Below are 17,773 nucleotides of genomic sequence, written 5' to 3' on the forward strand. Positions count from 1 at the left end.
ATGGATAACTAAATCAAGGCAGAGAAGGGCCATAAAGAGTTACAGAGGGCTCAGAGGCATAGAGGAAGGAGGCAGAGGCCATGTGCTGGTGGGGATAGCAGAGAAGTCCAATTACTCATTTTCCTTGGACCTCAGTTTCCCCCTCTGTAAAATGAGTATAATAATAGTAGCCATCTCATGGGGATGCTTTGAGGATTCAATGAGATAATACATGTAAAGCACTTATAATAGTGCTTTGGACATAATAAGCACCTAATGAACGTTAGTATTTTATTATGAAAGAGGCTGGGGTTGAGGTGAATTTTGAAGGATAGGTAGGATTTTAATGGGTGAGAATGACCATGGGAAAGACATTAGCCATGGATGGAATTTGAGAACCCAAGGCTGAGCTTACTTTCTCTAGAGAGGAGGGCATCATGGCATAAGAGAAAGTGCTGGGGGCTTAGGAGTTCTGGCTTAGAATCCAGCTCTATCACTTATAAACTACCTGAACTTGGGCAAGTGACTTATACTCCCTCTGCCTAAGTTTCTCCATCTGTTTATTTAAAAGATATTTATTTGAGAGAGAGAGAGCAGATTGAGGGAGGAGCAGAGGGAGAGAATCCCCAAGCAGACTCCCTGCTAAGCGGGAGCTGGATGCAGGGCTCGATCCCATGACTCATTAGATCATAACCTGAGCCAAAACCAAGAGTCAGATGCTCAACTGACTGAGCCACCCAGGTGCTCAAGTTTCTCCATCTATTAAGTGGAAATAAAAATACCCATTTGCTGGGTTGCTCTAAGGATAAAATAAGATCATGAGTGTATAACACTTATTATAATGCATGGCATTGAGTTGATATTCAATAAATAGTAGTAATTATTATTACAGAGAAAAGCTCTCTTTTTATAATAATCAAAATGCCATGCAGATTATATAATGCAAGATGCCAGCATCCTAAGGATTTTGTAGATTCACACCTACTTCAGCAACTCTTGTCAAAATTATCTACTCAACATGGCATAAAATGTGGAAAAATGCTAAGCATCTATTTTCAGGAATGTTAGCAGCACTTGTTTGCAAACTGTTAGAAGGTATAACTGATGAGTATGGGAGAAAGACAGTGAGGAGAGCCCTGGCTTTCAGTCTTGCCTGAATTTGTAACTTGCAAGGTAAGTTAGAAAACTTGACCTTTCTGAGCCTCAGCCCCCATATTCAAATGATGCATTGACTAGAAGTTTCTAGAGTCTTTCAAGCTCTGAAGTAACTTTCCCTTTAAAACCAGAGCTCTTCTGGGTTTAGTTTAATGGGTACAGAGATTCTGCTTGAGATGTTGAAAAAGTTCTGCAAATGGATAATGTGATGGTTGCACAACAGTGAAAATGTACTTAAAGCCACTGAACTGCACACCTAACATGATTAAAATGGTAAATTTTATGTTATATGTATTCTTCCCCTAATTACAAAAAAAAAATGACAAAAACCAGAGCCTCTCTGAGAAGAGCATTTATATGATTTAGGCTACAAGGCCTTTCTTCCAAAAGGGCCCTTCTATTTTAAGCTCTTAGATCTATGCAATATGCCTTTTCTACCATAATTTAAATCCATTTTCAACATATACTTCAGAGAGTACAATTCTAGGAAACCCAGTGTTCCCTAGACAATGGCTGGTACCAACTCTTGAGGTTTTGTTTCCCATCTAGTTGATCACCATCTTTCCTCCTTGTTTATCTCACCCCTTTCCTTGCCCTGCAAATTATTCCAATGAGGAAATGTAAAAAAATTAAATGTTGGGGTGAACTGGGAATTTGAATCATAATTGTAACATATGTAACACAGTGGGCTTTACAGAGTACCTAGAAGAGTGATTCAAGGTGGCTGTGTTCTCAATGAAAAGGTCACAAGGCCAAAGCCTTCTGACATTATTCTCTTGTTTGACCCATATAACACTGTACCAATGAACTTTTGGAGGTGAGGAAATGGAGGCTTGAGTGATTTGCCCAAAGTCACACAGCTAGTAAAGAGCAAAGGCAAGATTGAAACCTGGGGATTAGTATAGTTTTATGCTACAGCTACCAAACTTCTCCCATTCTATAGACTGAGTAGTGAAGGTCTGGCGAGTTTATGAGGTATGATGAGGGGGTGCCAGATGCAGTGATAGAACCTAATGTTAGAGTTCTGAGCCACTTCCAGCCAGGCTGGGTTTCTGGCTCCTCCAGGTTTGCTTATCTCTGTTGGCAAGTACTCAACCGGATTCTGGTTTATGGTCATCTATGGGCCTGCCTGATTCTTCAGGCAAGATGGTACCACAGTTTTGTGTTTGATATGTTTTTAATGAAGATTTGAATACGAGTGAGTGATGGTACAGCGCACATTACTGACCATTTAGAGAAATTTGGGATCATCAGATCCAGGCAGTAGATTAACACAGATGACAAAAGTCTAAAATGTTCCTAGTTCCATAACATTATAGCTACATTTCATTTATCACCACTAATTTTTTTTTGACCTGAGACAAAAAAGTAGTTGTTTGGGATGTCTTTGTAAACGTTAAAATGTTCAAAACTAGACATGATGACTTTATAAGAGCACTTTTCACCATTACAGATTCAGGCATCATATAGTAATTTGGAGAGATGTACAAACAGATTTTTGGCACGCTTTAAAAAAATTTCCTTAAAGCCATCCATTTGAATGAAAATCAGCACTGATACAATCTCTCAAACGCATTAAAAGGAAATAAAGCAATAACTAAACATGAGCAGGAACTGATTTGAAAGTGAGAGTTTAATTTTTGTATTTTAAAAAGTTGATTGCCTATGAGTGATTAATTACTCAAATAATTTAAATTTAAACTATGAGAAGTATAAAACACTTAAAATAATCCCTACTTGTTTCTACTCACCAAGGTGCAAACCTAAACTATGAATGTGACTCAGTGCATCTGTTAGTGCCAACTGCCTATCTCTTGCCGAGAAGCTGAAGAGTGGACTGCAGGGCACATGTCTCAGGTAACAGGGTTGTAGAGCTGAAAAGGTCTTTGAAATGCCCTAACCCATCACCTGATTGTATATATGAAGATCAGAGGACCAGAAAGGTAAAGGAAGTTGCCCAAGCCACAAGGTCATCCAGGGGCAAAGTAGTCATTCCAATACATGAGAGTGTTCTGGGGTTGGACAGATTTTGGGGTCATACTCTGACCCCACCAGTAACTTTGGACTAGAAAGTGAGACTTGCTTTCCTCAGCCATAGAAGAAGATTGATAATTTCTGGCTTGTTAGCATTTTTCTGAGGACCAAATGAGAACATGTGTGCTAAGCATTTGATAAATGTTACTCATGCACTCACTTTCCTTCTCCTAAACTAGTGCTCCTTTCCCATTCCATGCCTCTTTGATGTATATGGACTTTTCAGATGTGCGAAAACTCCTTAGCAGCAGCAACCAGGTATTAGCTTTGGTTTCTGACTGGATAAAATCAGGAATTTGACTACACACTAGTGACAGTTTTTTTCTTCCCCACTTTCTAATGTCCACAGTGACCTTGCCACTGAGGCCAGGGGATAGCCAGGAAACACCAAGCAATCCTTGCACTGATGGAGGATACTGGGGGTTCCTAAGACCATAAGGAAGTGGTGACCATTTGTCCCCTGTCTTTTCTCTTGTTCACCCGGCCCCTGCATCCTCTTCTATAGCCAAACAGTACCCATGAGACAGAGCTAGGCAGAGAGCTTTGGGAGGAACATTGAGGTATCCAGTTTATGAAAAAATAAAATTTTCATCTTGGTAGAAGAGAGTAAATCCTGATGACAATTCACTGAGTATTCTAGCAAAGCAGAGATGTTTTAGTAAACCTCCTCACCTCTGGCAGGCCTTTCTTGGTGGGTGGATGAGCGGTGTGTGTGTATCAAATCATGGTGCATCTGACGTGTTAATCAGTAGTAACAACACATAGATAGTAAAGTATGCTATTGGTTTCTTTGCCAATAAATTGAGCGTTGATTTTGGTGCATCCCACTTGTGAGTGGAGAGAGCTATCTTTAGCAGCAAATTTAGACCCGTAATTATACAAAAAAAAAAAGTCTCCTCAAATTGTATAGTCCATTAGGTATTAAAATGTTGGTTGTTTAAAATGGAAAGTTTACATTCTTGTTAAAACAGAGAAATTCATTTCAAGCCATCTCTTGCAGTGCCTTATTCTATAACACTGCCCTTGTGACTCCGTGATTTTCCCTTGTGTGGGGATAGAGTTCTATTTAGAATTCATCCCATTCAGTGGCTCAGTGGTAAAGCATCTGCCTTTGGCTCAGGTAGTGATGCTGGAATCTTGGGATTGAGTCCTACATCAGGCTCCCCATAGGGAGCCTGCTTCTCCCTTTGCCTATGTCTCTGCCTCTCTCTTTGTGTCTCACATGAATAAATAAAATCTAAAAAAAAAAAAAAAAAGAATTCATCCCATTCATTAAAAATCAGTACAAGTTAAAAAAAAAATCTGAGCCTCATTCAGTATGAACCCTGTGATATGGTAAATCAGGCCAAATTCCCTTGAGGAAAGAAGTTCAGGGAGTAACAAAGAATAGCAGTGTGGAAGTTGGAAAATGGGCCCTGGAAAAGGTTCTGTCCCTAACAAGATTGGTGAGCAGGGTGGGCCCAGCCTTTCTCTGTCTTGGTGTTCTCCATACAAAATTAAGGAAAAGGAACTATAGATGTTATAAATTCACCTACTTGATGGTATCATCCAATCACTGCAATTAGGCTTCAGCTATACAAAACTGGGCAGGAGTAGCTCAACTAAATCTGAAAGTTAAACTGGGATATTTATTTCCTACAGTCCAACTAGTAGTCTAATCAGTAAAGCTGTTAAACTTGCAATAATATTTCACTGATGTGTACCAGAGCGTTGCAAGTTATAAAATTTCCAATTTAATTTTACTGCATCCCTGAAGCCGTAGTAATTAGAAGACAAACTCACAGGGAAGATGTTTATAGCTTCAGGGGTGATAATTTTGAACCTGTCCTGCAGGTCACTTCTGTCCTCAAGGTTCCCCGATTTGACAGCTGCCTGTAGACTCAGGATTTTATTATAATATAGCAGTAACTCGTCGTTCATCTGATGGGAGCAGATGTAGATGACACTCACATTGGCATCTAAAAACAACAGGCGCAATGTTAATTACTGGTATAAAGGTAAATGACATTCTGAACTCTGGCATCGGATTGATGTTGCACAGTTTAAAATAAAGAGCATATCCAAAAGCCACACTGAAGTTAATTTAGATTGGTTTTGTAAAGATCTTTGCAATTTAACGGGCTTTTTTGCATTTTAGCATTTCTCTAAAGAAAAGATAAATAACATCACTACCAAAAAAATAGACAATGATTCCTTCAGAAGGAGGGCTGTGAGGTACTATGGAAGTGCGCTTTCAAATAATACATAGGGATTTAGCCCCAGAACTACCATTAACATCAATGGGAATTGCATACTGCTTTAAAAATTTATCCCATTAACTTCAGTAAATTATAAAACAGAGCTATTAACTTTAGAAAGCTGATGAAGTTGCAATTTCTTATTCTGCCTGGACTTGGCAGGGCCAATTCAGGGAACATCCTGTCCAAATAAATGGTCTGATTATGACCATAGCAATGATTATTTCAGGAAACCAACCTTTTCTCTGCTTCATTCCCAAAGAGGAGTTTATTACTTAAATAGGACATCTAGTGATTTTTGGTTTAAAGGAAACGCTGTCTTAAATTAACTGATTTTCTTCTTAAGATGTGCTTCTTATTATGTACATAGAAAAATCCTAATTAAATATCCCACCCAAATGGGATAGTGAGATGAGATTACCCATGCCTGGCTGCAGGGTTTTAATATTTTAAGGAGTTGGGACAGGAAATCAGCAGCCAATGGAGTGATTCATTCATTCATAAAATAACTGGCTTATCAGTAGGGGCAAAGCACTTGGCTAGACATGGAGGGAAATAAGGAATCAAAGCAGCTGAGATGCTGCCCATAAGGAGTGACCATTTCACATGCACAAATAGCCACTAAACAAACATGGTGGAGACTAGGGGACACAATGAAGCACGCAGAACAGGTGGTTAGGGATGTTCAGGGGAGGGAGGGCTATAAAATGTTTCCTTGGTCAGGTAGGGCTGAGAGGGGATTTTAAGACTCCTTTGTTCAGTTTGACAAGAGTATACAGAACACAGACTGATTAAATTCCAGCTCAGCTGCCTCGGAATGCTGGGCACAGTATTTAACCTTTCTAAGCATTAGTTCTTCATCTTTAAAATGGAGAAGAAAATCACTGGGGACATAGAGTTTTGAAGAGTATTAAATGAAAGAATATCTGTAAACACCTAGTGCAGTATCTGGCACATAGTAAGTACTCCATAAACAGTACAGATACACAAGTCTGCCACATGGCCAGCCCTGACTAGGTGAGCCAACAGTGATTCCACCCTTCCCTCCACATTTGTGCTCCTTTTTCCAGCGCCTCCAAGATTTAACATGATAGATTATACTGTCATTTCTTCTTATTGTTTCAAATCTATTAATCTTGTCTCTCCAAACTCTTTAAAGGCAAGGTGTATACTCTTTCCTATATTCCTCCAAAAGCTGGTACAGTATGGAGTATGCAGGAGCCACTCAATAAATACCTGTGGGTTGACCAAAGGGATTTGGTAGGATGGAGAGATTTGGGAAGTAGAAAATCTTATACAATCAGTGAGATCAATGGCTTGTGGGAGAAATCCTCCTCCCACCGGAGAAGCAGTGTCCTCTGAGCTGGCCCAGTACTGAACCAAGAGTAGGCATTTGACAAATGTAAATATCTAAGTGGCCCCTATTTAATTTTGAAACCAAATTGCCACATAAACCTCAAAATAAATTAACTGAGGAGACAGAAATATTCAGTTGCTGAATGACCAAATTACTTATCCCAGACCTGTGTTTTCAAGAGGAGATTGGTGTCTTCAAAACTAATGGAACTTCACAGCCCTCCTTCTGAAAGAATCATTGTGTCTATTTTTTTAGTGGTAGTGTTATTTATCTTTTCTTTAGAGAAATGTTAAAGTGCAAAAAAGCCAGTTCAATTGCAAATATCTGTACAAAACCAATCTAAATTAACTTCAGTGTGGCTTTTGGATATGTTCTTTATTTGGTTTTAAAAACCAAGGTAGGATTTTTTTTTTTTACTATTAAAAAGAGACATAAGAAACAAAAAATAAAGATTCCACGCTGGAGAAAACAAAATTTTTCTTGGGAAGCACTTTCTAGGTTACAAAAAATGACAGCAAATCAAATTGCTAATCTCATCCTCCTTGTGCATTTCTGGCAAAAGAATACAAATCACTTACATGAATATCCAATAGTTGTGAATCTGCAAATGTTCAAAATTAATTGACAGGTAATTTTGGAAAGAAACTAATATGAACACAAAGATTGCTTTGATCACTAGTCAATAGTCAATAATGGTCACTTTCTTGCTTAACTCCCCCAGGAACTGGCCATTGGGGGGTCTCCACCTGGCACGCTGACATCACTGCCAATATCCAAAGGATGGTCTTACCCACCTGACCAGATTCTCTTTGTTTCCCCCAAATAGGCAAAAAGTCAACTCACTTTACTAGGAATTAATGGAATATAAAAAAAAGATAATCATTTATTCTTACATAAAATTACTAATTTTCCTAGTTTCTTCATTTTTTTTTTTAAATTTCACAAGCAAGCACTTTTTCTACCTTCTAGCTACTGTTTCTAAACTTCCATTACTCTTCTTGAAGAGGCTTTAGGCTCGGATTGCTATATGATGAAGACAGTGTACCAAAAAAAAAGGTATTTGCTTCATAGTCTGTCAGAAACGTTCATATTAGCAAAATTTTCCATTGCAGGTAGACATAGACTGAATTATTTAAAATAGAAGCCTTATACTTTCAAGTGTTTTCTAATAATGAGACTCTTTTGTAAGGAAATTCTTTGGCGATGGTTTGTGCTATATATAGAAGGGTATATAAAAAGCTAAAGAAAAAAATTAATTCAAATAAATTAGAGCAAAGTCTGCCCTCTGCTGCACTTCAGTGGTTTCCACCCAGTCAGGTTTTTAGTTGAAATAGCTCAGCACTAACAAATCAATCTCAAGTCATTAAAACAAAAATTTTTTTGTAATGCTGAAAAACAATAATAGTGCCTACATAATAGATTAAAGCAATTACACTATTATTATTTTAGGACACTGTAAATTTCTAGTACTGATGTATTTCTGTTACCAAATGGCATTTATAAAATAATAATGATGCTGAAATATATATGAATCATGTAAAGTATGTCATTCCGGGGAGCCAGCTGAGTTGGTCATTGATAATTTAAAAATTTTCCTTGCTTTGCTTAAATAAAGGCCAAAGCAATTATATTTTAGCAGAACAAAAGAAGTTCTTATTTGGTAACTAATAAAAACCTACTCTTTGTTTACCCTGAATTTTTGGCTAGTACCTTTTAAACTGATCCGGTGTTAGTGCTTAGCCTTTGTGACCTTGCATTAAGCCTAACCTGAACCTTAGCCTTGAAAGCACCAACTGGAGCTGGTGCATTATTGTGTTCTTCTCTCCTGGCCCAGGTTGGTGTCCGATTTAGAACTGACCAAGACAGTTTCAGAGCCTGACCTTTGCAAGGATGTATCTAGTGCTAGAGGTCTATTTTCTAAGAACTCTCTCCAGGAGGCAACTCCTGATTTCTAATAACTACATAATATATATTTAAATAAAACCTTCTTTAAAAAAATCTATCTTCACATCCCTCTTAGTCTTATAATGAAAACAATGCTTTTCATTTCTGATACCGCTTTCCACTTATTACCCAGAAAACATAATAGATGATATAAACACAGATATAAAATGTTGGCTTCGGTCACTGCCAGATTCAGGAAATTAAGAGTATTTGGGGCCACAGGAGAGAAATTCTTAGAATTTAGAAAAAGTCATCCAAATATATTAGTTTTTAAAAATGTCATTTTTAAATTCATGGCAACTCCTCTATAAATCTGTTCTTTAAAAACAAAACATTTAATTGCCCTGCCAATAGATTAGAAATCCACAATTTTTCCTTGCGGGGGGGGGGAACAATAAGCAAAAGTTAAACATTTTTTATCAACATCCTCTGACAAACATTCTAAAGAGTCATTTGTGTGAAAGTATTTACTGTACCTAAGATGTCACACAGCCTCCCCAGCTGCATGTTCTGCTGTATGTTGAAGTCGTCAATATTTTTTCGCACAGGAAGAGAATATCCTAAACAGCAAACAAGGTGTCAAAACACAGAAAGAGAAGGTCAGTATGGCAAAATGACACACTAAGATTTCCAGGTGTCACAGTCCACATTTCTTGGAAAGAATTTTCTCTGAAGCATCTTGCAGACACAATCTAACTCCTAAGAATGAGCTCCTTGCTTCTCGGGGGATTTAAGCATTATTCTGGAAGATTTGCTAAGCAGCATATTCTGCAAAAGAAGAGTTCATCTTTTTCGATACCAGCAAAACCACTGGGAATCAAGACTATAAAAACATAGGGGAGATTTCTGACATTGAATATGATGTTCAAAACAACATTGAAGAAAATTATGCTCAGGGTAAAAAAACAAAAACAAAAACAAAAAACAAAACTGAAGAACTGTGTTGGCTCTTTCAACTTATGCTTTTCATGTGGCATTTTGAAGATGTGTCCCCAAAATCATTCTAAACTGACACAGAGTTTTCAGAGAAACCCCTTGCTGTCAGGAATATATATTTAAGTAGTACTGAATACTAAAGGAATACTCTTCTGTTCATGTAGTCAAAAGAAATTTTTAACCTTTAGAGGGCAATACAGGTTAACGCAGTTACTTTGTAGGTACTAATAGAAGTCCTGCAGTTTGCCTTCATGTCCACTGGAAACAGAGCAGAAGGAAAACACGCGTGATTATTATTGTCCAAAACTCTTTTACAAAAGAAACAATAGCAGCAGCTCTTCTTGCTGGTATTTCAGGGGTTAAAAAAATAAGTGGATCAAAACATGAACTTAAAAGGCACACATACTCACAAGCAGATGTAATTGCTTATGAAATTCAGCAACTGTTGGTGCAACTTTTTTTTTTTAAGTAAAATTGCTTTTCACATTTTGAAGAGATGCTTCAATGCCTCCTTGTGGTTAGTGAGCCCAAACACATGTTTCAAGTTAAACTGCTATAGATAAAGTGATTTTAAATATTACATCTTTGAGATGTGACACAGATTTCCTTTTCAGCATAAGGAAAACTATAGCAATTCAGGCAACAGGGCTTCAGATCAAATGCACTCTGATAATTGGCTCTTTGCTTTGATGTCAGTGTTTAAACACTAGACATCGTCTGGAAATTAAATGAGCTTACAATTCTTAAAGTCTCCCTTTTGCTTTATGCGGATGAACTTAAGAACTACAGAGGCAGAAGGACAAATAGCTTGTTCGAGTTATTTTTGAAAAATTATTAATTTCTGAAATACTTTGGGGAACCATTCCACATATGAAAGTTAATATAGACAGCTTTAAACAATGCCATCTTGATGTGTGATTGCAGTACTGTAACTTAGGATTCTGCATATGTATAATTTTATCTATATTCAGATAAATGTTTAGGAAGATGTCTTGTGAATAACTTCTATATGCAAACTATAAGAAGGCAGGAAAAAATGCCTACAGAATAAAGTATGATTAAGAAAAATGCCGGAGAGCATTCCACGAATGGATTTCCTTTCAAAAGTAAAGATAAAAGGCAATATGAGATGTCTCATTAAGATGATGCCCAATTTAAAATATAAAAGATGTCTGATCACTTTGTTGCCGCATGTGAATAAGTCTGTGTTTCAATCAAATGCTGGAGGTCAGTTTTCCAACAAATTACTTGGTACCCCTGTTACCACTGATCAAGGATGCATATAAAATGTCTATGCAGAATTATGGCAGAACTGGCTACTGGGTTAACCCTACAAATACACCCATTTTAAAGAACTGAATGTTAGCAATCCCAGAACAATGTTATAGAGGATCACATGAAGTAACAGATATGAAGACATTTTTGTAAACTGTAAAGTGCAGTACAAACATAAGGTATTTTAATGCTATAGGGGTATATGTGCTTCCAAAGCTCATAACAGCAACAAATCCTGTGACAAGCAACAGACCATTCTACATGGACAAGATACAATGCAATGAACATTGCCGTCAATGGAGCAAAAGTTGGGAGTCAGTTTTTTTAAAGTCATATTTATTATGTTTTGTACACCCACAAAAACATGTTTGACACCCAGGTGAAAAGATGCTCATCAATGCTAGCACTGCATATATTAAATACAATAGTGACTCAACCACTAAGCTTTTGGCAAGGATGTTGTAGCCTTGGGGAACTCAGCAGACCTGCTTGTTGGCAATGAACCATCACACTTAAAAATATAATCTGCAGAGACACAGGTACTTCAAAGTTCAAATAGAAACACCCGGGGAGCTCTGAGACACCATCTACTTCAACACTGTCATGCTATAGATAAGGAAAATCAGGGTAAGTTCCTGTCTCTTGTCCAAGAACACATAAACCTACAAATTACTATATAGTTTGGATAGGACATATTTAGCTCTTGCATAAATGTGGTTGCTTATAAAAAGAGAGAAGGCAAGACTTTCCAACGGTGAGCAGAGAACTCCAGAAGGGACAAAAAGTCTTTGCCTGTTTTCTCACTTTTATTTCCAATTGTTGCAGCATGCAGAATAATGGCCCGCCAAAAATGTCCATGTCCTCATCCCTGCAACCAGTGAATACTTTTGGTTACACAGCCAAGGGAAAATAAAGTTGCAGGTGGAATTAAGGTTGCTAATCATCTGACCTTAAAATAAGGGGATTATCCTGGATTATTTGGGTAGAAGCAGTGTAATGACAAGGGAGGCAGAGGAGGAGAGAGTTAGAGAAGGTGTGTCCATAAAAGAAAGGCTCAGAGAGCTGCTTGTTGCTGGCTTTAAAGATGGAAAAAGGGAGCCAAGTGTTCTCACTCACGCCTTTGTGGGCAGCTTCTAGAAGCTGAAAGGGTAAAGAAACGATTCTCCCCTAGAGCCTCTAGAAAGGAGTGCAACCCTGCCTACACCTTGATTTTAGCCCTCTCAGACTTCTGAACTACAGAATCATTACTGTAAGGTAATATACTTGTATTGTTTAAGCCACTAAGCTTGTAGGGACTTTTTAAAGGGTCATAGAAAACAGATACGATGCCTGCTTTCCATCTGCACCTTTCAACTTTTATAAAATGGGTTTTCTCATCTGGAGAACTTGTGGGAATTCAAAGAATGGTGAGTGGGACCTGTAGCTTTATCTAGCTCCTCATCAGCCTGGGAGAAAAGAGCATATTTCTGTGTACAATTGACCCTATCCCAAATGTTCATGAGATAGTAGTTCCCTAATTCCACTCTCCTCTGTTAAAAGATAAGAACTGGGGGTCACTTCCCTTTGTAAACTGGGGAAGGGTAGAGAACCACACTCAAGAGTGTTGTCTCTGAAATCACATTCTAACTATGCCTCCAAGCACACTGCCATCTCTCCATTTTCTCGTTTTTGATTTGACAACTCAAAGACATGACAGACTCTGTAGGAAATTGGGACTTTTAATCAAATCTTCATGGTCTTCAACATGTATTTTAGCAAGTAGCTATGGAATCCACAGGTTAGCTATGGCATTGCTACACTAGATCCTTGAGACAGATCTCCCAGATAGCAGTTCCCAAAAATAATACACATCCTTTGAGATCAGAAACAAAGCACACTTAAACTTTCAAATTCCTGGGGATCCCTGGATGGCTCAGCAGTTCAGTGCCTGCCTTCGGCCTAGGGCGTGATCCTAGAGGCCTGGGATCGAGTCCCACATTGGGCTTCCTGCATGGAGCCTGCTTCTCCCTCTGCCTGTGTCTCTGCCTCTCTCTCTCTCTCTCAGTATCTCTCATTAATAAATAAATAATTTTTTTTAAAACTTCCAAATTCCTTTACAGCCTGAATTAAAATGAAAACACATTGTATTCATTGATGTTATATCCATCCAAATAATCCAAATCAACATTCAATCATTAGTTAGACCAGAGTTGGCTCTGTGACCCTGTAATATTAAACTGTGCCGTTGGCCTTGACCTATCTGATGTTGCACCAGAAGTACAGAAGCAGCATTGAACTGGATGTCAATAACACCAGCTCATGAGCTGTTTGTGAAATGGATCAGAATTAGGATATGGTAAAAAAAAGAGTTTTGCATATACTAAGATAAAACAATACTCTTTGGCATCACCTTCATTGTCATAAAAATTATTAAAATGTTTGTTCAGCAGTTCTCAAACTTACACTTGTAACAACTATAGAGAACCCAAAAAGCATTGTTTCCATCGGTTGTATCTATAAATATTTACTATATTAAAAACTAAAACTGGGAATCCCTGGGTGGCTCAGCAGTTTAGTGCCTGCCTTTGGCCCAGGGTGTGATGCTGGAGTTCCAGGATCGAGTCCTACATCAGGCTCCCTGCATGGAGCCTGCTTCTCCCTCTGCCTGTGTCTCTGCCTCTCTCTCTCTCTCTCTGTGTCTATCATGAATAAATAAATAAAATCTTAAAAAAATTAAAAAAATAAAAACTAAAACTGAGAAACTTTAAAAAATACTTAATTTACCTTAAAATAACAATAAATCCATTACCAATAAAACCTAAATAATATATTTTTATTAAAAAACTGTTATTTTCCCAAACAAAAAAATTTAATGAAAAGAGTTGCATTGGTTGACAAGTTTGTAAATCTCATAATAGAATGTGGTTAGATTCTCATATCCATTTCTGTATTCAACCTGTTGAAATATGTTGTTTTGATTAAAGCATATGAAGAAAATCTGGCCCTACACAGGTAAGTATTTGGAAAAGGGAAGACTATTTTATACATTTTATAGCCTTTTCAGACAATTGTGCATATTCTTTGATTTATACCAAAAATAAACAGTGGATGGGAATTCTCATGTTAGTTATAATGTAGAATTTGCAATCTTATCAATAATTTTTTTTTTACATTTTGTGAGAGGACAAGATTTAAAAAGGCAACTATCATCTGAGTATTATTTTGAAAATAGTTTTGACTTTCCAGATTCCCAGAAAGTGTCTTAGGACCTTCCACAGTCTCTAAGACCATGCTTTGAGAATCACTGGTCTTAGATGCTTGCAATGCTGGGCCAGTCACTGATAAAGCCACTGATAAAAAGTTTAAATGAGATAAAGCCTTCTTTCTCTATTCTAAGATTTATTTATTTGAGAGAGAGAGGAGAGTACTAGCAGAGGGAGAGAATCCCAAGCAAATTCCCCACTCAGTGTGGAGCCTGATGATGCAGAACTCGATCTCAGGAGCCTGAGATCACCATCTGAGCCAACACCAAGAGTCAGATGCTCACCACCCAGGCGCCCCAAGACTTCACTCTTTAGAACAACACAGAATCCATTTGGTCAGTTTAGTTTGAGAATGTCTTCAACACTCAACAAATACTTAAGCACCTCCTGTGTTTTCTACATCCCTATCACAAAATTCCCTAATCTTCCTCAGCAGTCCCCCTCAAAAAATGCTCAGTTTTATTTTTATCAAACTGGCATTGGGTATACTTCATACATACATATGTAACCCAGAAAGGCATCTCTCTTACTGTATCTTAATCTTTTATTAAGCTTAATCTTTTATTAATCTTTTATTAATCTTTTTATTATGCTTGTGCTTTCACAGTTGCACAAGTAGTTAAAACCTGGGTATAACATCTCTGTATGACTGTAATATGCTGCTGATGGGCAATCAGTTGTGACAAATGTCACATGTTCCCTGAAAGCTTTTACAATTAGAGTACCAAAGTTGGCTAACATTAACTTTTTTTTATGAATTGGAGTAATTCAAGAGTACCTCTATAACATCACTCTTGCTCAGCTGTATCCAGGATGCTTTCTTGAATGGAAGAGAAAGGGATGGAGTGATGGCTGCTGCTGTTGTCACCCAGTGTAGGCCCCAAGGAGTGCGTGATGCATGTGAATATCACAAAGGATGTGTTTCAAAACAAGGAAAAGGTTGAGAACTACTGCTCCAGTCCATCAGATTGAGTCATGGTTGACTACCATCTTAGGCCAGGGTGATCAGATAAATGGCAACTACTTGGTAACTAGAAGCCCAATGTTAACCACTTCTCTGCCTTAGGCACCTGTAAGGAATAGAAGTAGGGACAAAAGGAACTAGAAGTCAATCACACGCTAATGAGCAGACTGTTCCAGAATATGTACTCTAATGCAACAGCAGGAGCTTGTTTGCAAGAGGCACACAACAATCCTGAGGAGGCATAGTCACTGAGCATGGCCTTGCTGGTGGGTCTCTGTGGTTTCCAAGAAGGAAAAGCCAATCCCAGTAGAGGCAGTTTCCTGGGTGCAAAGAGGCAATTAGCATCATCTGATGATAGGAGTTTGCGTGGGAGTGGGGATAGGGATGGGGGGGGGGGAGACAAACGCAGAGATGAGGGTAGAAGACTGATAACCAGTAACCACTGATGAGCATCCTTGTTTCAGCAGAACACCAAAGGTAGCCTCTTTTGATGTGAAACAGAGGCAACAACATTTTGAGAAATGATGGAACACTATATCAAAGTAGGAATATTTTCACACTGATGGGGGTGGCCGTAAGGGAAGAGGCTGGGTCCCTCGCTCAAGTGATAAGGAAGAAAGAGTGTCCCTTTATAGGAAAGAAAGTTTTCCTATCTTTTGGCCTCCATGACAGTACAAAGCAGCAGAAAAAAATGTTTTTTTTTCATGAGATTCACAACAACAGAATCCATAACCTTATGGAAGGGAGTTTCTTGGAGACCACTATGGTATTCGCTCCAAGAATAATTTCCTGAAGGAAATTTCCTTTCCTTTTTTTTCCAGAGGGAAAAAAAATGAAACTGAACTATATAGATTCCTTTTAGCTATTAAACCAGTTGACAGGGATCCCTGGGTGGCGCAGCGGTTTGGCGCCTGCCTTTGGCCCAGGGCGCGATCCTGGAGACCCGGGATCGAATCCCACATCGGGCTCCCGGTGCATGGAGCCTGCTTCTCCCTCTGCCTGTGTCTCTGCCTCTCTCTCTCTCTGTGTGACTATCATAAATAAAAAAAAATTAAAAAAAATAAAAATAAACCAGTTGACAATGAAATAAAAAATTACAAAGAGAAAAGAGAAAACCCCACCTAATTAATTCCCCATTTTTATTTTAAAGAGGAAGAGAAGTGAGAAAGCACTTCACTGGGGAGTTTAATTGGTTGGCAGTGCCTCATAGACCTGCTCACGGCATCAGAGCCCCATACTTGGCTCATCTCATTTAATGTCAATATATTTTAAAATGCCACTGAGTTTAAGTGTAGCACCAAATGATGCACTGTAATAAAGCAGCACAGGGGTTAAATTGAAAGTGGAGGAAATAACTTGGCCAAAGAAACTGGAAGCAGAATTAGTTCATAGGTTTTATTTAGACCTCTGATTTTTCTAGGGGAATTAGGATACTTTGTTGCAGTTCTTATTTGACTGATAGATTTTGCTTAAAATAGACCCTAGTATTCTATTCCTGCTATGAACCATAGTAGATTATTTTGTTGTATTATTGTATTTCATTGTATTTCATTAATAAAAATGATAAAAATACCTAATATCCAAATAAGAGATTAGCCTATATACTCTGGAAAGGATGAGTTTGTTTTTATCATGAAATTATAAGGCTGATCAGTTTCTTTGAACAATTAACAGCATCCCACTCCTCCTGTTTGTTAAAAATAACTAAAACTTTTTGCTATATCTAGGAATACTAACCAAAATATGTAACAGTCAATCAAGTTTTATAACTACTCCTTTCAAAGAGGTTACTCTGCAATGTGTAATTGTCTTAATGTTCATATTAACAAGCCATAGACTTGAAAATACATGGTAAATATTTTGTGGTCAAAGCATTACTGAAAACATTACTGTGGTCCTTTACATCATCATCATTTGGAGAATGCAATTATTCTTGTGTGCAGAAAACTGCATAAACAAATAACCAGATGCCTGTCACTGCCATATATTGTACAGTTATCAGCTACTAATCTTTCATTTTTAGAATTCAAACAAGTTAGTGCAGCCCTAATTGGCTAGCAACATGGTATAATTATTTCTAGGGCTAATTCTACACCAAATTGATTGCAAATGTCCTATAGAAAAAGAGAACAAGGCTGTAATTTGTATTAAATGCCTACCTGAACTTTACATGCCTACCGACTGATTTTGATTAGTGAATCCCTCTCAACTCTAAAAACAAAATTACTACATTGAATAGATTTGGGGGGACATGTGTTTAGAGAAAAAACAGGCTTTGCTTTTATCTACTCTTGTTTTCATGAATTATGTAGGCAAGTCCCTGGTGCAGGATACAAAGTAGCCATGTTATGACTAGCTAAAATCTTCAAGAATTCACAGGTAAAGTGGTGCACGGAAAAAAAAAATACCATAATCATTTTTTAAAGAAAGGCATGGTTTGAGAATTATGTCTGTAGAATAAGTACAAGGTGACAGGTTAACATTATTTAAACTTAAACTTTAATATTCACAGGTCATTTTATAAAACCTAAAGCATAGGTTATGGAAACAAATACTATTTGATTAGAACCCAAGTATTATTCTCTTGTAAAAATGTGTAATTGGGCTTTTTAAATACTCAGTTGAGAAAAATATATATGCTTAGTCTTAT

The 17,773-nt window shown here is 37.7% G+C and overlaps 1 protein-coding gene across 7 annotated transcripts in view; it reads right to left on the reverse strand.

Annotated features, from left to right (window-relative positions):
- The window catches only part of IQCH (IQ motif containing H), a 200,814-nt gene that overhangs the window by 80,201 nt on the left and 102,840 nt on the right, over positions 1 to 17,773 (reverse strand). For all 7 annotated transcript variants that reach the window (XM_055319891.1, XM_055319894.1, XM_055319893.1 and 4 more), the window contains 2 exons: positions 9,183 to 9,266; positions 4,951 to 5,126 (listed from right to left, as the gene is read on the reverse strand). In XM_055319891.1, the coding sequence (XP_055175866.1) occupies positions 4,951 to 5,126; positions 9,183 to 9,266 (260 nt within the window). The remainder of the gene's footprint in view (positions 1 to 4,950; positions 5,127 to 9,182; positions 9,267 to 17,773) is intronic.

This window comes from Nyctereutes procyonoides, unplaced genomic scaffold, assembly GCF_905146905.1.
Source record: "Nyctereutes procyonoides isolate TBG_1078 unplaced genomic scaffold, NYPRO_anot_genome, whole genome shotgun sequence".
NCBI lineage: Eukaryota > Metazoa > Chordata > Mammalia > Carnivora > Canidae > Nyctereutes > Nyctereutes procyonoides.